Below are 22,176 nucleotides of genomic sequence, written 5' to 3'. Positions count from 1 at the left end.
TAAAAGAATACCGTTAGTACAACATACGAAATAAGAGAAAAAAGAAACATTTTTTGATTTTTTCGACAGGACAGAGAGAAAGAAAAAAAATAGTGTGGGAACGGGAGAGACCGCAGAGAAAAAGAAAAGAAAAGAAGGAAATTGTAAAGTATGAGTCAACAGAAAAGTGCTTCTGGTGAGAGAAAAAAGATTTTCAAAAAAAATGAAATTGAAAAAAGTGACCTTCTTCCATAGTCCGTAACTCCCTGGGTACCACCCGTACTAAAAAGTTGTCAACTACAAAAATAAAGCTCTACTCTTGATCTACAATCTCATATAAAAAATTTAAGCACCGGACCATCACAGAAACTATGACACTATTCAAAAAAACATTATCAAAAAAGAAAAAAAAAGATTGCTCCCGGTGAGGCTCGAACTCACGACCTTCAGATTATGAGACTGACGCGCTGCCTACTGCGCTACGGAAGCACTGGGAGGTAGGAAGGCGCGGGGTGTTGAAGAAGGCGGCCAAAAAACGGGGGGAGAGAGAGCGCTCTCTAACGAAGAAGGTGGGGTGGGTGCTGTCTAAAACTCGGGGTGTCTAAATAATTGACCAGTTTCAGATTATATTTTCTCGCAGATGACTAGAAGTGTTCATTATCCTGAGAAACTTATGAAAAATTGAAAATTGGATTAAAATAAAATTGAAAGCTTAAGAATGAATAAAAAAAATAAAAAAATAAAATAAAATTGAAAGCTTAAGAATGACAGAAATGAGACATCTGGGACAATTACTAATTTCAGATTCGTAATCTTCATAAAATTTCCAGAATTTTGAGTCCCATATCAATTATATTCCGTCAACTTTAAGAAAAAAGTAGAAAAGACTAAAAATTTCGAAAAAAAAATTTTTAATAATTTTTTTCCAGACTTAGGTAATGTCAAATCTGAAATCTGAAACACCTACATCAAAAATAAATATGATATTCGTAATCTCCATAAAATTTCCAAAATTTTGAGCCCCACATCGACTATATTCCGTCAACTTTGAGATTTCGTACCTGGGGTGTCTAAAATATGGACCAATTTTTGAAAGTGTCAGAATGTAGTTGATATGGTGCTCAAAATTTTGGAAATTTTATGGAGATTACAAATATCATATTAGATTTTGTCCCAGGTGTCCCAAATGTCCCCGAAGTGTAACATCTCTCTGCATTTAGGTCCTTTTTTAACATTCTGTGTAAGCCGTGGTCCCTGGGGCTTTGTCACTTTGTCAGGACGTCCCGGACTTTTCAAAATGTCTCGGACCCCACTATTACTCTCTCTTATTCCCAAAAATGCATCGGGTCCGTGCCATGCGCCCTCTCTTTCTCTGCCGTCTCTTCTGGCTCCCTATCTCTCGTCTCTCAGCGAACCCCTTCTCCCGTCCGTAGTTAGAATGTAGTCGCATCTCTTAGTATTTTGTGAGTTTGTAGATCACAAAAATCAATCCATATATCTCTATAATTTTAGATCCAAAATTTGACACCCTACTGAATGAGAGTCTTATTGCGGAGTTTCCCCTGATTTTTTTTTGAATTCTTGATTTATTGATTTTTTCTACTTCTGGTTATGGTTGCCAGGAAGTGAGTTTTCTAATTTCACAAAAAAATTTGTAGATAAAAATTTTCAGTCATTCTTCCTCAATTTACCAGTGTGGTGTTTTACTGGGTACTACAGAGAGTTTAATGAAAGAAAAAAGGAAAAATGTCTCAACATGTCCTCTGAAAAGTAAGTTATAAAAAAATCTTTAAAATTTCTGATCTTTGATTTGAAAAAATCAATAATTTCCAGAAGTATGAACAATTTACGGAAAATTACACAACAACTACTCCCGTTCCAACAATGTCGCAAAGGCCAACTCTACCGAATTTTTCAATTCTACCCTTCCTGTTTAAAATTTTTTATTTATGCATTATTTGTCGAGCGTCGAATAAATTTCCTAAACTTGATTGGTTGAAAACCTTTTTCAGACAGAAAGAACACAAGTATATGAACAAAGAACACGAAATATGTAACAAGTGGCTTAGGACATGGTTTATTGAAGATTTAGAAATTTATAAAAACTTCTGAAAAACTAAAAATAAAAAAAACTTATGAGTGACAGAAATAGGACATCTGGGACAATTACTAAATTCAGATTCGTAATCTCCAAAAAATTTCCAAAATTTTGAGCCCCATATCGACTATATTCCGTCAACTATGAGATTCGGTACTTAGGGTGTCTAAAATATGGACCAATTTTCGATAGTGTCAGAATATAGTCAATATGGGGCTCAAAATTTTGGAAGTTTGATGCTGATTTCAAAAACAAAAGTCATTTACCGCCTAGATGCCTTAGTTAGTCAAAACTCAGAAATTGTATTTTTTGAGAATTCTCGAAAACTCAGAATTTAGCTATTTTGGTATCTTGGCACAAAATAAGTAACATTTCCGGAAACTGCGCAAAATTTCCAAAATTTTGAGCCCCATATTGACTATATTCTGACACTATCGAAAATTGGTCCATATTTTAGACACCGCAGGTACCAAATCTCAAAGTTGACGGAATATAGTCGATATGGTGCTCAAAATTTTGGAAAATTAATGGTGATTATGAATCTGAAATTATTATCTGTCCCAGAAATCCCCGACTGTCCCATTTCTGTCATTCTCAAGATTTCAATATCGAGAAAACTTTTAAGAAGTTCTTTATTTAAAAAAAAGATATTTACATCAAATTTTACACGGACAACAAATACACATCAAATTATTCTCTTAAAATTCCCGTTTCCACTTTCGCCTCCACATCCACGTTATCTTTACGGCATACTGTACCCATCACCTCCTTATCAGCTATCATCACAACCAGAACTAAGTCAGGCGATGGCATTGGAAAGCGTTGAGTGTGATTAATACGGCGCTCCAGCATTTGTCTACTGAAAATTCAAACAAAAATTTCGATTTTGAATTTTTTTTGCACTTACACCTGAGTACTCGCTCTTATCGGCTCATCTTTTATTGGTACATTGAAGGTTCCCAAAATTCTTTGCAAATCTGGGTCGATTGTACGGTAACTGAAGTGAAAGAATGAGCGATGTTGGTTTTTCGTGATGAAGTTCTGAAAAAATGGAAGTTTCAAATTTTCATAAAAATGACGAGGGAAAATGAATATTATATTCAGAATCTCCGTAAAATTTGCAAAATTTTGAGTCCCAGATCGACTATATTCCGTCAACTTTGAGATTTTGTACATGGGGTGTCTAAAATATGGACCAATTTTCGATAGTGTCAGAATATAGTCGATATCGGGCTTAAAACTTTGGAAATTGAATGGAGATTTCAAATTTCACAGTCATTTGTAATATAGACGCACTAATAAGCTAAAACTGATTATTTGAAATTTTTCGAAATTTCCGTATTGGACTATTTTGAGGTCTAAGAACCTCACAAAGACCAAATTCGGAATGTCCATAAAATTTACGAAATTTTGAGCTCCATATTGACTATTTTCAGACACTATCAAAAATCGGTCCATATTTTAGACACCCCAGGTACCAAATCTCAAAATTGACGGAATATAGTCAATATAGGGCTCAAAATTTTGCAAATTTCATGGAGATTACGAATCTGACATTATTATTTGTCCCAGATGTCCCAGTTGTCCCCGACTGTCCCATTTCTGCCACCAACCTGTATAACCTTCCACAAATCATTTTCCTCCAAAGTTCTCACATGCATCTGGATCTCCGAAAAGTGCATCAAATCATCAATTTTTAGATCAGATAGCACCTCCAAATGCACTTTTTCCGCTTTCTTCCACTGCTCCATCTTCATAATTTTCGATAGTTCCCAAAAAGCGTTTCTATCCGAAATTTCCAATTTTTTCAGCGTTTTTGAGTCGAAATTCTTCAGAATCTCTTCAACTTCATCCATTTCGTTTCCCCACTTCAAATAGAGACATTTTGCTTTTATAGGTGACGTCATCTGATTCAGAAGACGTTCTCTGAATTTCATTGTCTTCTCGGGATGCGCTGTTGGATGGGGTCCTTTCAAGATGACGTCACCAATCAATATTTTGTCACATGTCAATTTTTTGAGAGCTATTGAAAAATCGATAAGAACATGATCCATGTCATCAGATTTTGGGTCCAAATTTTGCAAAATTTTGGTTTTTTTGAATAATATCTTCTCATTTTTCGTAGGGATAAAGAGACTTGGCGCCGCCGAGAATTCCAGTCTCAAATCGGTTTCACCACAATTTTTATAATATTTTACGGTGTAAACTGTCTTGCCAGTGTCGCTCCATGACAAAAACGAGTAGTTTTCGTAGGTATTAATGGCAATTGAATCGAGACGGTTGGGTGAAGAATCCACTAGATACAAATCGGCTTTAGAGCACTTGCGGAGGCAGCAGCTGGAAAATTTTTGAAATTTTCAAAAATTTTGACTGCTGATGTGACAGAAATGGGACATCTGGGGACACCTAAGACAAAAATGAGTTTCATATTCGAAATTTACGTAAAATTTCCGAAATTTTGAGCACCATAATGACTACTTTCTGATATTTTCAAAAACGGGTCCCTGTTTGGACCACCCAGGGCGCAAAAACTAAAATTGTCAGAACATAGCCAATATGGGGCTCAAAACTTTGGAAATTTTATAGAGATTTCAAATATGTTACTCAAATCAGTTTCAGGCTTCCTAGGAGAGCACAACGACTCAAAAAGTCCACAGCGATACCTCAATTTTTAACACTTCGATAAAAATGGGACGTTGTGGGCACTTGAGACAAAAATGATTTTGATATTCGTGATCTCCATGAAATTTCCAAAATTTTGAGCCCCATATCGGCTATTTTCCGTCAACTTTGATTTTTGTACCCCGGTTGGTCTAAAAATGGACCGGTTTTTGAAAATCTCAGAATATAATCAATATGGGGCTCAAAATTTTGGAAATTTCACGGAGATTCCGAATATTTCACTCATTTTTATCTCCGGCGTCCCCAATGTCCCATTTGTCCCATTTGTCCCAAAAGTGTAAAATTTTTAGTCTTTTTAAAAGAAGTTTTTTGATTTTTTTTTACTTTTTTCAAATAATTATTAAACCAACTCACCGATCCTTATAATCCAAGTTCTCCACTACTTGCGACTTGAAGAAAAACGGCAAATTTTGCCAGATTGGTTCCAGTTTTTGCATTTTTTTTAATCGTATGATTTTGAAAACTGAAATTTTCAATTTCCAGACTTCGTTTTTATCAATGAATCAGCGGGTAGAGTTCTGGGAAAACATGAAATATATTTTCTAAGAATTGGAAATGAAAAGAAAGATGACAAACAGAAAGAATTGCGAAATGAGGGGAAAAAGGGGGGAGTTTGTTTGTGTGGAAAAAAAGACGGAACAGATAGAAATGTGAAGAGTTTAATAGAGCGCGTTTGCAATGGGTGGTGTAAAAAAAGAGAAAAAAAAACAAAAAATTTCGGAAAAATTTTTCTCAAATTTTTTCAGACTTAGGTAATTTCAAATCTGAAATCTGAAACACATTCATGAGAAATAGGTGTGATATTCGTGATCTCCACAAAATTTCCAAAATTTTGAGCCCCATCTTTACTATATTCTGACAACATCGAAAACCGGTCCATATTTTAGACACCCAGGGTGTCAAAAACCGAAATTCTCGGAATTCGACAATTGAGGGGTCTAAGACGTTGCAAATTTTATGAAGAATCCAAATTTAATGTCTTTTTGTTTTTCAGACTTCACATTTTCTCAAAAAAATCCTAAATTGTCATAAACATTTTTTATATTTATGCTCATTTTGACTTCCAGTGAGACCTGTGGCCAAAACTATTGTCATATTCATGTTCCCCACAAGATTCCTGAAATTTTGAGCCCCATATTGAATATATTTTGACATCTTTGAGATTTGGTCCATATTTTAGACACCCAGGGGGTCAAAAACCAAAATTCTCGGAATTCGACAATTGAGGGGTCTAAAATGTTGCAAATTTCATGTAGAATCCGATTCTGACGCTTATTTTTATCATACATCTCTCTAGACTTCTGAAACTCCCGAAAACTCGGAAAAATAATTTAAAAATTTACCCAAAAAAAGACGACAGATAAAGCATTCGTTTGGTATAAAAAAGAACCCAGAGAGAAGGAAATGGAAAAAAAAAGAATTGAAAATGTGGACAAGAATAAGGGGGGATGGCTGGAAATAGTGGGGTTACGGTAGATAAGGAATTGAGCAATTTTTGAGTGAAAAACAGTAAAAAATCAGAAAAAATGGGCGTTTTCCGTCTGAAATTACCGGAATTCGGCTGAAAATCTAATTTCAAGCTCTAAAACTCAATTTTCGTCTGAAAATCACAAAATTTCAGCATTTTCATCAAATTTTCACCTACTCTGAAAAAAATAAAGTTTGGCCAAGGATTTTCAAAAAAAATTTTCGCGCCCAAAACGCTTTAGTTCACAAATGCACTAAAGTGTTTTGAGCGCGAAAATTTTTTTTGAAAATCCTTGGCCAAACTTTATTTTTTTCACAGTAAAACTTCAGATTTTTCACTCAAAAATCACCCAACTCCAAAACTACCGTAACCCAACACAAAAATCACATTAAAAAACCAAAAAATCACATAAAATTACTCAACAACATCATAAAACAACGAGGCGAGATAGAATCGAATGAAAAATGCGAGACAAGAGGAGAGAATTTGAATGGTCATTAGCACGTCGTTCAACGTTTTCTCATGCATTGGACCACCGAATTTCAGCACCAAATTGATGATTGTCAGGTTGTTGATACGGAGATATCTGGAACAATTGAAGTGTGATGTCCACAAAAATCGAAAATTTGGCAAATTTCCGGTGTTTTTGAGGTCTGTAGGTGTGTCGGTGTGTTCGGATTTTCGGATGTCCAGAAAAATTGCGGAAAAAAACAAATTTTTTACGGAAAATTAGCGAATTTTCGGTGTTTTTGAGGTCTGTCTGTGTGTGTATCTGTCAGTGTGTCCAGATGTCCAAAAATCGAATTTTCGGGGGAAAAAATGTCGAAAATTCCCCAAATTTTCCAAATTTTTCATCACTTTCTGTCTGTCTGCGTGTCCGGATGTCCACGAAAATCGGAAAACCGGAATTTTCAACAATTTTCAGCCGAATTTCCGCGTTTTTGAGGTCTGTCGGTGTGTCCAGATGTCCCGAAATCCAATTTCCGGAAATCTAGACATCGGGACACACAGACCGACATCCATGTCCGAATTTCGTTTTTTTTTTCGTTTTTCCGCCAAAAAAACCGCAATTCCCTCCGTTTTTCAATGAATTTGTCTAATTTTTCTCGATTTTCCATCTGTCTGTGTATCTGTCTGTCCGGATATCCAGATGTCCACTTACATTTCTCCATCCTTCTCAAATTCCTTTACATATAACATTCCAATCGATCGACAAATCGAAATGAATATCGATCCGAGCAGTTTCAGCTCACTTTTCTTGAATTCAGCTATACTCATGCTCACCTGCAAAATCTGTGTGTCCGGATGTCCGAAATTTGTGAAAAATCGATTAAAAATCGGTCATTTTTGTTCAAAATAGCAAAATTTTCATCCAAATTTCACTAAAACCGTTATTTTCAGCAAAAAAAGATGATTTTGGTTCAAATTTTCATCTTTTTTGCTCTAAAACTTGAAATTTTGAGGTTTTAAGTCTTTACTGACCAATTTAAACCGATTTTTCTCACTTTTTCACTCAATTTCATCGAAAAACTTTGATTTTTTACTATTTTTTTTGAATTTCCGTGTGTCCGAATGTCCGTCCGCTTACCGTATCACTTTTCGGATCGTATTTCGGCAATCGATGTCTTGGACAAGGCACCAAATGGAATAGTTGAGGGATTGAGTAGACGAAGTTGATTGTCTGCAAAAAATGGGATTTCTGTGTGTCCGGATGTCCAAATTTTGACATTTTCAGCATTTTTTCGAGTTTCAGACAGTCCACATGTTTGTCTGTGTGTCCGGATGTCCAGAAAACGGAAATTCATCAAAATTTCCGACTGATTTCAGTCATTTTTCGGCGAATTTAGTCAACTTTCTAGGTATTTTCGAATTCTGATGTCCAGATGTCTGTCTGTGTGTCCAGATGTCCGAAAATTGTGTAAAATGGGAATTTTGGATCCAAAATTGTGAAAAATTAGTGGAAAAAGTGTCAAAATGTCTGTCTGTGTGTTCGGATGTCCGGATGTCCAGAAAAACCGGAAATTCAGCTAATTTTCAGTATTTTTGAGGTCTGTCGGTATGTCTGTGTGTCCGGATGTCCAGAATAAACGGAAAATTAAATTTTCGACTGATTTCAGCCACTTTTCTGCTATTTTAGTCAACTTTTTTAAAAGGTATTTTTGAATTGTGATGTACAGATGTCTGTCTGTGTGTCCGGATGTCCAAAAATAGTGAAAAATGGCGTTTTTGGATCGAAAATTGTGCAAAATGAGTGAAAAAAGTGTCAAATTGTCTGTCGGTGTGTCTGTATGTCCAATTTGAGATTTTAAGTCGAAATCGGGATTTCGAATCCAAAATTCAGCAAAAAATGGCATTTCTGAAGGATTTTGTGTCAAAATTCGAGATTTTTTGTCCAAATTTTCGGGCTCATTACCTGTGGAATGAAGAAAAGCATCAAAGTCTTGCTGAAATGTCCCAAAATCGATACGACGGCTAGTGTCATTCCAGACCAATAGCAGAATGTGTCACCGACGAATACTCGCGATGGATACTGCAAAAATTAAAGATTTTCAGATGATTTTAGGCTTTAAATCGATGAAAATCAGCCATTCTCAGCCGAAAAACCATCAAAAATCGATTGAAATTGTCAAAAATTGAATTAAATTCAAATTTTTCTCGTTAAAGTATTACGGTAGCACTTGTTTAAACTGGAATGACGTCATTTTCGTGCTGAAATATCACGATGGCCGAGTCGACGGATCCTAGGCCACGCATACCTTATTGAAATAAAACAAAACGGCGGTGCATGCAGTGAATGGGAGTAAAAAGTACAACGAGATGATATGATGCCAGAATCCTGTTGTATTTTCAGTCCCGAATCGGTAGATCTGAAAAAATAAAGAAGGGTGTCCGGATGTCTGTTAGGGCGGAAATCGGTCTATCGGTGTGTCCGTACATACGGATGTCCGGATGTAGATTTTCAGCCAAAAATTACTATTTTCAGCCAGAAAAGTCGATGTTCAGCTTAAAAATATCGATTTTCAGCCAGAAAAGTCCATTTTCCGAGAAAAAAGTCGATTTTCAGTCAGAAAACGTCGATTTTTAGCTTTAAAAAAAGTCAATTTTCATCCAAAAAACCGTCGATTTTCATCCAAAAACCCCGATTTTCAGTCAAAAAATGTCGATTTTCAGCTTAAAAATATAGATTTTCAGCCAGGAAAGTCCATTTTCCGAGAAAAAAGTCGATTTTCAGTCAGAAAACGTCGATTTTTAGCTTTAAAAAAAGTCAATTTTCATCCAAAAAACCGTCGATTTTCATCCAAAAACCCCCGATTTTCAGTCAAAAAATGTCGATTTTCAGCTTAAAAATATAGATTTTCAGCCAGGAAAGTCCATTTTCCGAGAAAAAAGTCGATTTTCAGTCAGAAAACGTCGATTTTTAGCTTTAAAAAATGTTGATCCAGTAAAGTTTGGGAAAATTGACAAAAAACAGAAATTTGGCACAATTTCAGAGTTGCCGGATGTCCAAAAAGTGAACTTTTGGCTATAAATCACAAAATTGGTATATTTGTCCGGATGTCCGGATGTCCAGAAAATCGGAAAAATTGAAAAAAGTAACATTTTTACGGAAATTCAGCGAATTTTCTTCATTTTTTATGTCCGAATGTCTGTCCGTATGTCCATATGACCACCTACCTGCACAAAATTGAACAAGCTAACCGACGCGGAGATCACCAGTGATTGTCCACTTTCCAATCCATTGACTCCTATAAACAATGGATACAGTAATCTTTGAGCTGTGCAGGGGTGTGCGGACAGGAAAATTTCGGAATTTCGGACACTAAAAAATGTCCGAGTTTCAAAATTTCGGAATTTCGGAATCGTCCGAATTTCAAATTTTCGGACTTTCGGAATCTCGGACTATTCCGAATTTCGGATTTTCGGAATACCGGAATTTCGGAATTGTCCGAATTTCGGATTTTCGGACTTTCGGAATGTCGGAATATTCCGATTTTCGGACTTTCGGAATTTTTTTTTCAACAGATTGTCCCATTTACCCATATCGAATGCTGAAAACCGTTTTTTTGTTTAAAAAACACAGCGAAAAGACGAAAATTTAAAAAAAACCGCCTGAAAACTGCGGAAAAAAATCTGTTCGAGACCCGTCATGAAAAGTGCGCATGCGCCTTTAATACAGTACTTTCTCTTCCATTCCGAATTTTTTCGGAACGTTCCGATCGGAATTCCATTCCGAAAATTTGTGTTCGGAATATTCCGATCGGAATTCCGTTCCGAATTTTTTTTTTCGGAATATTCCGATCGGAATTCCGTTCCGAAAATGAGCCGATTTTCGGAATTTTTCGGAATTCCGAATTCCGTTCCGCACACCCCTGGAGCTGTGGCCACTTCTAACATGGGAAGGCCTGCAGGTCAGAGTTGCATGGAAGTGAAAATTTTTTATCCGGAAGTCGGAAGTCGGAATAATAAAGATGCCCGGAAGTCGGAAGTCGTAATTCCATGCAACTCTGCTGCAGGTGACCTATATCATTAGAAAGCTGAGAAACCGCTGATTTCAAATATATATTCAGTTTTTGCCCTGGAAGTCTGATGGTCGAGAAAACGGGGGTCAACACCGCCAAATTTTTTTAATGAAAAATTGTCATTTTTACGAACTTTGACCTCGTTTTTCTCGAATACCAGACCTCAAGGGACATAACTGAACATATATATTTGAAATCAGCGTTTTCTCAGGTTTCCAACGATATAAGTGACATCCCTCCACACTGACTCCATGACCATTCCCTAGTAAGATACCGTACCCGCCAAAATATTGATAGCATTCGTGCAGAACACAATGACCATTCCCATAAAAATGTAATAAATGAATGAGATATTAATAGTGATCGGAAGGACGGCTATCGGATGGATGAGGTGGCGGACGATTGATGGAACGATTACTGTAGTTGAGTTGCCTGCAAAAATGAAGATATCTGTGTGTCCCGTGTCCGCAAAATTGTTAAATTTGTGAAAAATCGGTCGATTTTTATCGAAAAACCAGTGAAAATGATAGGAAATTGATCAGAAATTCAAAATATGGACCGATTTTCTGATTTTCAGCACAATTTTTATCGAAATTTCAGTCAAAATGTGTCAAAAATGCGGTCTGGAAGCTTTTTCAGTTAAGAAAGGTAATTTGGGTTCGAAAATTCAAAATTTAGACTCGTTTTCAACTATTTTTAGCTCTGAAACTTGCAATTTTGAGATTTTCAGTCATCATTGACCAATTTGAATCGATTTTTCTCATTTTTTCGCTTATTTTCGACAGAAAACTCTGATTTTTTACTAATTTCATACTTTTTCAGTAAATTTCAGTCAAAAATGAGTTTTAAACCAATTTTTTAAATGAAAAATTCTGAAAATTTTCGATTTTCGGCCGTTTTTCACTGATTTCCGCTCATTTTCAGCAAAAAATCAGCAATTTTCGGGAAATTTTGGACCGATTTTTCAGTTATTTTCAGCCAACTTCAGTCAAAAAATGAGGTTTTTTTCGAAAAATTGAGATTTTCAGTCAGTTTTGACTGATTTCAGCTTAAATTTCAATTACAAAAATCTCGAAAATTAGCAATTTTTAGTCAATTTTGACGAATTTTAGCTTATTTTTCATCTATTTCAACCGATTTTTCAGCGATTTTCACTGATTTTGCCGATTTTTATAAATAATGAAAATCAGCGATTCTCCTCATTTTCAGCGAAAAATCAGCAATTTCCGGTCAGTTTTGACTGATTTTTCAGTCGTTAACTTAACTGTTAACTTATTTGGAAAAATTGATATTTTCAGTCAGTTTTGACCGAGTTCAACCGATTTTGACCAATTTTAGCTAATTTTTCATCAATTTTAACCGATTTCCATCAATTTTTTGCCGTTTCTCATCGATTTTGACCGATTTTAACATATTTTCCAGTGATTTTCCCAAATTTTTCCCACCTGAAACATAATAAACCATCAACAGGGGCAACGAGCTCAACGTGGGAAACAACAATTTGTGTCTCCATCTCAAATCAAGCATATCATCAGCGAATCCCAACAGAATCGCCGTCGAAATCGAAATGAGTCCGGAGAGAATTGCAAGGAGTTTCGCATAGGGAAACTCAGTTGACTCCATTCCGATCCATTCGAAGAAAGGGACGGGAATAAACATGAACATTACAATGAGATATACTGCTGCACAGATTACTCCCATTGGTTCAGGCACTGGAGCATTTGAGACCTGAAAATGAAGATACGGTTGTGAGAGGGGAGGTTAGGTATGTCCGGTTGTCCGGATGTCCAGAAAATCGGAAATTTAGCAAATTTTCGGAGCATTTTGAAGTCTGTAGCAGAATTGCATGGAAGTGAAAATTTCTTATCCGGAAGTCGGAAGTCGAAAGTGATTTTCCTTATCCGGAAGACGGAAGTCGGAAGTGAAAAAACGCCCGGAAGTCGGAAGTCGGAATTAGATTTTTTCTCAAACTTTCAAAAACTCCAAAAGAAAAATCATAAAATTCGCGAAAATCAGTGGAAAATTAGGTTTTGGCTGAAGAAAAGCCTATTTTCTCTCCTTTTAGACCATTTTTCCTTGTATTTCTGCAAAATATACTTTTCGAAAATTCCACAGTTATGGAATGGCGGAAGTCGGAAGTAAAATTCCTTATCCGGAAGTCGGAAATCGGAAGTCGGAATGGAAAAAATGCCCGGAAGTCGGAAGTCCGAATTCCATGCAACTCTGGTCTGTAGCAGAGTTGCATGGAATTCCGACTTCCGACTTCCGGGCATTTTTATCATTCCGACTTCCGACTTCCAGATAAGAAAATTCACTTCCGACTTCCGACTTCCGGATAAGAAATTTTCACTTCCATGCAACTCTGGCCTGTAGGTGTGTCCGGATGTCCGGATGTCCACAAAAATTGCAAAAATAGACAGAAAAACGGAAATTTGACGAATTTCGGTGTATTTGTCGTCTATTTTCAGGTATTTTTGAATTCTGACGTCTAGATGCCCGAAAAATGTGAAAAATGGGAACTGTGGATGCGAAAATGAGCAAAAATGACTTCAGGAGGGTCAAAACGTCTGTAGGGATGTCCGGATGTCCACAAAAATCGAAAATTTATCAAAATTTCCAATTGATTTCAATCATTTTTTTGCGATTTTAGTAAACTTTTTGTGCATTTTTGAATTTTGATGTTCAGATGTCTGTCTGTGTGTCCAGATGTCCGAAAATAGCTGATTTTCGGTGTTTTTAAAGTCTGTCAGTGTGTCTGTGTGTCAGGATGTCCAGAAAATTGGGATAAAATCAGGTTTTAAGACCAAAAATAGTGAAAAATGGGAATTTTGGATCCGAAAATGAGCAAAAATGACTAATGAAGTGTCAAAATGTCTGTAGGTGTGTCCGGGTGTCTGGATGTCCGCTATATAAGCTTAAAACCAAGTTTTTAGTTAAAAATAGTGAAAAAGTAGGATTTTCCGTCATTTTTAAGCTGAAAAACTCAGATTTTCAGCCAAAAACGACTGAAAATAACCTGAAAACCCATAAAAAAACTCACTTTACACTGATCATTTCCATACATTTTCCGTGCAATAAAAATCGGAATATAATCTAAAATCAATCGATAACAGACGACCGCTCCGCCAGCACTCAGTCCCGCATTGATGAATAGAGAGATGAGGGACATCTGGATACACAGGATACACAGATGGACAAAAAAAGAAGGGGAAAATGGAGTAATTGAACGGGAAAAATCACCGAAAATGCATAAAAATCAAGAGAAATCGGCTGAAAATCAACATTTTATTAGAAAAAAGACACAAAAACAAGCGAAAAGTTCAAAAAATAACGAAAAAGAGACCTAAAAATCTAGAAAAACGGAGAAAAAAGACTACAAAAACTACAAAAAAGGAGATTTTTCGGAAAAATTGGGAATTTTTGGCTGAAAATGTCAATTTTTACCTCAAATTCTCGATTTTTTGACTGAAAATTAGAAATTTTTGGTCAAAAAACATAATTTTCAGCTTAAAATTGATGATTTCAAGCGGAAAATTCAATATTTTCGAGCTAAAAGTCATGTTTTTGATCAGAAATCGCCAATTTTCAGTCAAAAATCAACATTTTTGGCTCAAAAATTCAGTTTTTTTCAGTCAAAAATCGCCCAAATTTCCTATATTCTACCACAACCACAACGTCTTCCAACTTCTTCCTTCGCCTCCTCCAGCCGTCGCCGTTTCCACAGTCAATTTGTCTCCGCTTTCATTCGAAATTTGAATTGCCGCCTCTCCTAATTCGTGTTTCATTTGTTTCAAATGATCTCCCAAACGACTCCATTTTACACTAACATTCCACAGTTTCGCACGTTTTTCAGCGTCCATCACAATGTCATTCCATGGTTGCGCGTGGCGTTCACGGCTGAAAATGGGCGGAGTTTCAGGCATTTTAAGGCAAAAAAAGAGAGTGATTTTTGGATAAATTTTCAGTAAAAAATGATTGAAATCAATAACAATCCTTGATAATCAGTCATTTTCAGGCTAAAAAATGTATATTTGGATCAATTTCCAGCCAAAAATATCAAAATTCGGTCATTTTTGGCCTTAAAATGTCAGTTTTAAGCTAGAAGTGTGATTTTGAGATAGATTTTCATCAAAAACCGGTCGAAAATTACCAAAATTCAGCGATTTTTTGGCTAAAATCGCGATTTTCATACCGAATGTCGGTAAAAAATCGAAGAAAAAAGTGCAGAAATCACGAGAAAACTGATAAGAAATTGCCTCCGAAACTACGGTGACGTGTCCTTAACTCACTCAATAAACAATCCGTTCTCATCGACAGTCTCCGGATCACACAGAGCGTAGAGAACCGGTCGAACCGCTTTCTCTGTACGTCGTTCGCCCATTCCGAAACTGCAAAATTAAGAATAGATGATTTTCACCGTATTTTTACAACTTTCCACATTTCTAGACTTAAAATCAGGGTTTTCAGATAAGTATTGAGCTATTTTTGCCGATTTGTCAAACTTTTTAGTTCCAAAAACGCTTTTTTCCAGCAGAAAACTTCAAAAACTAAATTTTTAAGTGTTCACGTCTGTCTGTTAGTCCGAATGTCCTATTTTATGCATTTTCAGCCTGATTTCGACAGAAATCATCCCACTTTTGACTTTTCGTCGGTCTGTATGTTCCTGTTTCCGGATTATTTTAAGCTAATTATCACATTTTTGACTAGATTTGAGCCAAAAATTGCAAAAATTCAGCGATTTTATCCAATTTCTAGTTGTCCATCTGTTCGTCTGTTCGTCCGAATGTCCAAAAACTCGATTTTTCTGCCCAAAAAACTGCAAAAACACATTATTTTTACTCAATTTTTGACTCCGGACTGTCTGTATGTCTGTCTGTCTGTCTGTTCATCCGGATGTCCTACACTACAGGTGATTCGGTCAAAAATGACCGTAATCGACCTATTTTCAGCCGTTTTTCAGGTAAAATTAGTCTATCTATCTGTCTGATCATCAGGATGTCTGAAATTCGGTATTCCAGTTGTAAACCTTTAAAAATTGGCGCGATTTCTGTCGAATTTTGGAGATTATGAAGCTCAAAACGCTCTTCTTTTTGAAATTTTGAATATTTCTCGGTCCGCATGTCTGTCTGTCTGTCCGGATGTCCAAATTTATAATTTCTGAGTCCCCAAGTGGTCTATCTGTTTGTCTCATCGTCCGGACGTCCGAAAATGGTGCTTTCAGGCAAAATCGTCCTATTTTCTTCAATTTTTCAAGATTTTCGACAGTTTTTGGTCCATTTTACACTATAAAACTCCAATTATCTCTCCGGGATGTCTGAATGTTTGTTTGTCTGTCCGCATGTTCAAAACCTCAATTTTTCAGCCGAAAATCACCGGAATCGACCTATTTTCAGGTGTAATTGGTCTATCTGTATTTGTTTTCAGCGATTTTAAGCCAATTTTTAGCGATTTTAGGCCATTTTATGCCGATTTTCTGCGATTTTTCACTATTTTCAGCCATTTTCCCCAACTAATTTGCTCGAAAGAGCGTACCTAACAATTTTCAGCAACCACCGACTCAAAAAGAACGTCTGCCCATCCATTTGAGCGGACAAATTGGATTTCGTCCTTCCCGGATCGGCAACAATCACATTGATATTCGATTCTTTGAGTCTTTCGGAAAGTTCTTTCGAAAAAAGAGCCGATGCGAGTTTAGAGTGTTTATACACTTCATATCCGTCGAATTTTTTGGCGCCTTCTGAATTGAAATCTCCCAAATTCAAATCACATTTCCTATCGATTATATTCGAATTCAGGAATACAATTCGAACGGGATTCGTTTGATTCAGAAGTTTGTCGAGGAGGAGTCCCGTGAGCAAGAAACTTCCCAAGTGGTTTGTGGCGATCGTTTTCTCGATTCCGTCCTGCAAAAAAACGGAAAAAAAAATTAGCGAAAATGAGCAAAAAATTCAGTTTTTAGCTTGGAAATGGTTGAAAAATATGATTTTTCATCAAAAATTAGTGTTTTGAGTCAAAAATTGAGCTAAAATCAAAATTCTCAACTTCGAAAACGGAATTTATTTTGAAATTAGCTTTTTGAGGCCAAAAAATGAGCTAAAAATCAGATTTTTAGCTCATTTTCACTTCTTACGGATGAAAATATGGTTTGTACACAAAAAAAGTTCTCCAAAACACGGATTTTTTTACGTCAAAAATGGAGAAAATGGAATTTTGAGCCAAAAAATGAGCTAAAAAATCAGTTTTTTAGCTTGGAAATGGATGAAAACAATCGATTTCTCATTTAATAATCGAGTTTTCAGTCAAAAAATAGCTAAAATTGAAATTTTCAGCTTGAAATTGACCGACAGGTTGTTTTTAATGGTATTGCTACAAAAACACGGATTTTTGCATAAAAACAGAGAAAAATAGAGTTAGAAATTAGAGAAAATGGATTTTTAAATCAAAAATAAGCTAAAAATGAGATTTTCAACTTGGAAATGGGTGAAAATGTCGATTTTTCATTTGATAATTGAGTATTGAGCAGAAAAATTAGCTAAAATTAAAATTTTCAGCTTGAAATCGACAAACAGGTCATTTTCTGATGGTTTTGCTGTGAAAAATACGAATTTTTGCGAAGAAAAGGGGATTTTGGGTCAAAAATTAGCGAAAATGAGCTAAAAATCAGTTTTTTAGCTTGAAAATGATTGAAAAATATGATTTTCCATCAAAAATTAGTGTTTCGAGTCAAACATTGAGCTAAAATTGAAATTTTCACTCCTTATGGATGAAAAATATGATTTGTACACAAAAAGTTTTCCAAAACTCGAGTTTTTCACGTCAAAAATGGAATTTTGGGTCAAAAATATGCTAAAAATCAAATTTTTAGCTTCGAAATGGGTGAAAAACATCGATTTTCCATCAAAAATTAGTGTTTTGAGTCAAAAATTGAGCTAAAAATCAGATTTTTTGGCACGAAATTCGAGTTTAGAGCTGGGATTCGAGCTAAAATTGGGATTTTCAGCTCCCTTCAGTGAAAAATATGGATTTTACACAAAAATATATCTTCAAACCCCGGAGAAAATGGAATTTTGGGTCCAAAATGAGCTGACCCAAAAATTCCATTTTGACCGAGAATTGGATGAAAACCATCGATTTTTCATTGAAAATTCGCCCTTTGAGCGAAAAAATGAGAAAAATTGAAATTTTCAGCTTCGAAAACGCAAAAATGTTAAAAATAGGGATTTTAGGTCAAAAATGAACGAAAAATCAGATTTTTAGCTTGGAAATAGTTGAAAAATACAGATTTTTCAAAAAAATTCTAGTTTTGAGTGAAAAAATCTGAAAATAACCTTATTAACGTGTCTCTCACTCTGCATCATCGCCGCATTATGAACAATTCCATCGATTCGATCCAATTCGAATTTCCCTTTTGACAATTTCTGAACGAACGTCCGGATGCTGTCAAAGTCCTCGAGATCACATTGACGACAGTACACCTGCGAAAAAAAAATTGTGAAAAATTGAGTAAAAATACCTGAAAACTCGAAAAATTGAAATAAAAGTGCATTTTTTTCTGCGGTTTTTTGGCTGAAAACGCCATTTTCTGACTGAAAAAGTGAAAAATCGATGAAAATCACCCAAAAACACCATTTTTGGACATCCGGTCGATCAGACAGACAGATAGACGATCAATCTGTGTGCGTGTCTGTCTGTCCGGATGTCCGAAAAACGAATTCTGAGTAAAAAACTATAGAAATTCAGATATTTTCAGCCGATTTTCATGTCCGAGCTGTCCATCTGTTCGTCTGTTCGTCCGAATGTCCAAAAACTCGATTTTTTCAGCCCAAAAACCACAGAAAAATGCTATTTTTACTCAATTTTTGACTCCGGACTGTCTGTAAGTCTGTTCCTCCGTCCGGATGTCCAAAACTATGAATTTTCAGCCAAAAATCACCTATTTGCAGCCGTTTTTCAGGTAAAATTAGTCTATCTGTGTGTCTGATCGTCCGGATGTCCAAAAATCGGATTTTAGGGTGATTTTCAGCGATTTTTCACTTTTTCAATCAGAAAATGGCGTTTTCAACCGAAAATCGTGCTATTTTCTTCACTTTTTCGTAATTTTTACCACTTTTTGTCGATTTTCGTGTCATAAATCTCACCTGTTTATTCCTTGTATTCAACACAATATCTCTTCTCACTTGAACACATTTCTCTCGATTCCGACATGCCATAATAACTCGTGCATTTCTCTTCGCCAACTCTTCGGCCGTCGCTTGTCCGATTCCTGACGTCGCTCCAGTGACAATGTACGTTTTTCCCGCCAAATCTTCGTGTAAATCGTATTTTGTACCGGATTGTGTCGAGCTGGAAGAAGACTGGGATTTGGAGGCGAAATATTGACTTTTTGAGTGAAAATTTGGATTTTTTGAGCCAAAAAATGTCCGAAAATAGTGAAAAACAAGAATTTCTAGCGAATTTGAGCCGAAAATCAGTATAAATTCCTGAAAACTCTGTCAGAAACAGCTCAAATCGACAATTTTTAGTGTCGATGTTCATTTTTCGATTTTTCCGTTTTTTTTTCGCGAATAATACACTAAAATGAGCTCAAAATGAGTCAGAAAATGTCATTTTTGCTTCAAAATTGCATATTTGATCCAAAAATCGGAAGCTCACCAAGAAAAATGAAGAAAAATCGTCATTTTTAACCAAAAATTATAAATTAAATGACAATTTTCAAAAAATAATGAAGAACAAGAGCTTTTTGACGTTTCTGTTGGAAAAAAAAAACGTTTTTGGAACTCAAAAATTTGAAAAAATGGCATTTTGGGGTTGTTTCTCAGTTTTTTGCTTGAAAATCGGAAAAAAAAAACAACATTTTAGAGCCAAAAATTGTGAATTTCAGTCAATTTTTCTGTTTTTTGAACCCGAAAATCAGTATTTCAGAGAAAAAGAAAATGACTAAAAATTGACTTTTTCAGCCAAAAATCATCATTTTTAACCAAAAAATCACAATTTTTGGCTCAAAATGTGAATTTTAGTCGTTTTCCTACCAGAAATACTGATTTTCAGCTTAAAAAAGTTGGAATTTATCGATTTTTGTGTTTAAAATCGCGGTTTGGACGAAAATCACTCAAAATTCGTTATTTTTTATTAAAAAAAAACGATTTTTGGCTCAAAATGTGAATTTTTTATCACTTTTCCGCTGGAAGGCTGGGATTAGGAGGCGAAATATTGATTTTTTGAGTGAAAATTTGGATTTTTAAACCAAAAAATGTCCGAAAATAGTGAAAAACAAGAATTTTCAGACAATTTGACGTCAATTTTTCAATTTTATTTCGAAAAATCTGGTTTTTGAGCTGAAAATCAGTTTAAATTGCTGAAAATCGGCTTTTCTGGCTATTTTTAACATTTTTACGTTATCAAAGTTGAAAATTTCGATTTTAGCTTGTTTTTTGGCTCAAAACACAATTATTATTAGCACGGCACGCTGCTTTCAACCGCGCTCTACTGAAATCGAGGAAAAATTGCTTGCGAAGTTGAGAGACTCAGAGAAAACGAGACATTTTCAAGGCCATTTCGGTGGAGCGCGGTTGTAAGAATTGCGTAGAGCTAATAAATGAAAAATCGGTACTTTTCATCTATTTCTGATTGAAAATGGAATTTTTCGGTGAAAATGGGGTAATTACAGTGAAAATCGGCTCAAAATGACTCAAAAAATGTCAAAATTGAGGTTTTTGAGCTTGAAATGTTCATTTTTGCGTCAAAATTGCATTTTTGATTCAAAAATCTGAATCTCACCAAGAAAAATGGCCAAAAAACACATTTTTGACCAAAATCGTCATTTTCAACCAAAAATAATAAATTTTAGACGATTTTCCTTTTTAAAAAACCTATTTTCATATCAAAAATCAATAAATTTCGACTGTTTCAAGCCGAAAATCAGTTTTTCTGGTAGGAAAACGAAAGAAAATTGATTTTTTGAGTCAAAAATCGTCATTTTTAACCAAAAATACGAGTTTTTCACAAATTTTATCATAAAATCGTGATTTTCCCGTCCAAAATGTCATAAAAAAACGTCAATTTTGACTCCGGACTGTCTGTATGTCTGTTCGTCTGTCCGGATGTCCAAACCTAAGGATTTTAAGCCAAAAATCATCTATTTTCAGTCGTTTTTCAGGTACAATTGGTCTATCTGTCTGTCTGATCGTCCGGATGTCCGAAAATGGTGTTTTTGGCAAAATTGAATCGGATTTTATGGTGATTTTCAGCGATTTTTCACTTTTTCAGTCAGAAAATGGCGTTTTCAGCCATAGAATATCCTAAAAACGTACTCCCACACGTGATATCCACCATAAGCCAATCCGAATGCCGAGAATCCGACAGACCACGGAGAGGTCAGTCCTTGGAGGAGACGGCGACCAGCCATCCGTCTGAAAATTGAATGAAAATGAAAATGCATACGATGGAAATTTTATGGGTATTTGTTTTTTTTAATGAAATCTCGAAATTCTAAAATTTTCATATTAAAAAAAACCAATTTTTCGCGATAAAAGCACACTGAAAAAATGGGAAAAATCGGAATTTCAGCCGATTTGTGCTAAAAATCCGAGATTCGCGGCTCGAAATTGTCGAAAACGGCCGAAATTCATAATTTTTACGTTTTTAAACCGGAAAATCGTGTTCAAAATCGCTGTTTTTGATGTTAAATTGCAGAAAAATCGAAATTTCAGCCGTTTTTTGATAAAAAATCCGAAATTCGGTGCTCAAAATTGTCAAAAGCTGTCAAAAGGTACTTTCGACCACGGTGAGTCCATTTTTACAGTCAAAAACTGGCTAAATGTCACTGTGAGCTCTCAAACTATTCCATAACTCGGCTCGCAGTGACATTTAGCCGTTTTTGACTGTAAAAATGGACTCACCGTGGTCGAAAGTACCTTTTGACGGCTTTTGACAATTTTGAGCCACGAATCTCGGATTTTTTAATCAAAAAACGGCTGAAAATTCGATTTTTCTGCAATTTAACATCAAAAACAGCGATTTTGAACACGATTTTCCGGTTAAAAACGTAAAAATTATGAATTTCGGCCGTTTTCGACAATTTTGAGCCGCGAATCTCGGATTTTTAGCACAAATCGGCTGAAATTCCGATTTTTCAACGTTTTAACACCAGAAACGGCGATTTTCGATGATTTTCCTATTGAAAACCGATATAAAATTGATTTTTCCGTGTCAAAACGTTTTTTCCAGTGGAAAATTAGTTTGAAAATGCGTAAGAATTGAATTTTGGCCGTGTTTGAGCATCAAATTGCGTATTTTTCATCAAAAAACGGCTGAAATTTCAGTTTTATAGAAAAAAAATATTAAAGACATTTTTCAGCTAAAAAAATGAGTAAAATGTCGATTTTTTCGCGCTGAAAACTGGTTTTTCTAAACATTTTAATGAGAAAAAT

At 35.4% G+C, this 22,176-nt stretch overlaps 3 protein-coding genes across 3 annotated transcripts; all 3 read right to left on the bottom strand.

Annotated features, from left to right (window-relative positions):
* Window positions 1-2,767: 2,767 nt before the first annotated feature.
* Window positions 2,768-5,196, bottom strand: GCK72_021315 (uncharacterized protein; the record flags this gene model as incomplete). Its single annotated transcript, XM_003095201.2, has 4 exons — window positions 2,768-2,936; window positions 2,985-3,118; window positions 3,691-4,414; window positions 5,114-5,196. The coding sequence occupies 4 exons, from the start codon at window positions 5,194-5,196 to the stop codon at window positions 2,768-2,770; spliced, it is 1,110 nt and encodes a 369-aa protein (XP_003095249.2).
* Window positions 5,197-6,641: 1,445 nt separating this feature from the next.
* On the bottom strand, window positions 6,642-13,916 carry GCK72_021314 (uncharacterized protein; the record flags this gene model as incomplete). Its single annotated transcript, XM_053734182.1, has 9 exons — window positions 6,642-6,813; window positions 7,390-7,511; window positions 7,816-7,908; window positions 8,641-8,757; window positions 8,984-9,094; window positions 9,903-9,973; window positions 11,027-11,179; window positions 12,193-12,475; window positions 13,788-13,916. The coding sequence occupies 9 exons, from the start codon at window positions 13,914-13,916 to the stop codon at window positions 6,642-6,644; spliced, it is 1,251 nt and encodes a 416-aa protein (XP_053583095.1).
* A 490-nt stretch (window positions 13,917-14,406) lies between these two features.
* On the bottom strand, window positions 14,407-21,152 carry GCK72_021313 (uncharacterized protein; the record flags this gene model as incomplete). The annotated part of the gene is made up of 6 exons (XM_053734181.1): window positions 14,407-14,644; window positions 15,037-15,135; window positions 16,280-16,650; window positions 18,076-18,222; window positions 18,886-19,090; window positions 21,058-21,152. 6 exons carry the CDS (start codon window positions 21,150-21,152, stop codon window positions 14,407-14,409), a joined length of 1,155 nt encoding a protein of 384 aa, XP_053583094.1.
* Between the last annotated feature and the right edge of the window lie 1,024 nt (window positions 21,153-22,176).

This window comes from Caenorhabditis remanei, chromosome V, assembly GCF_010183535.1.
Source record: "Caenorhabditis remanei strain PX506 chromosome V, whole genome shotgun sequence".
Classification (NCBI taxonomy): domain Eukaryota; kingdom Metazoa; phylum Nematoda; class Chromadorea; order Rhabditida; family Rhabditidae; genus Caenorhabditis; species Caenorhabditis remanei.
This window is presented reverse-complemented; position numbering and strand designations above follow the sequence as displayed.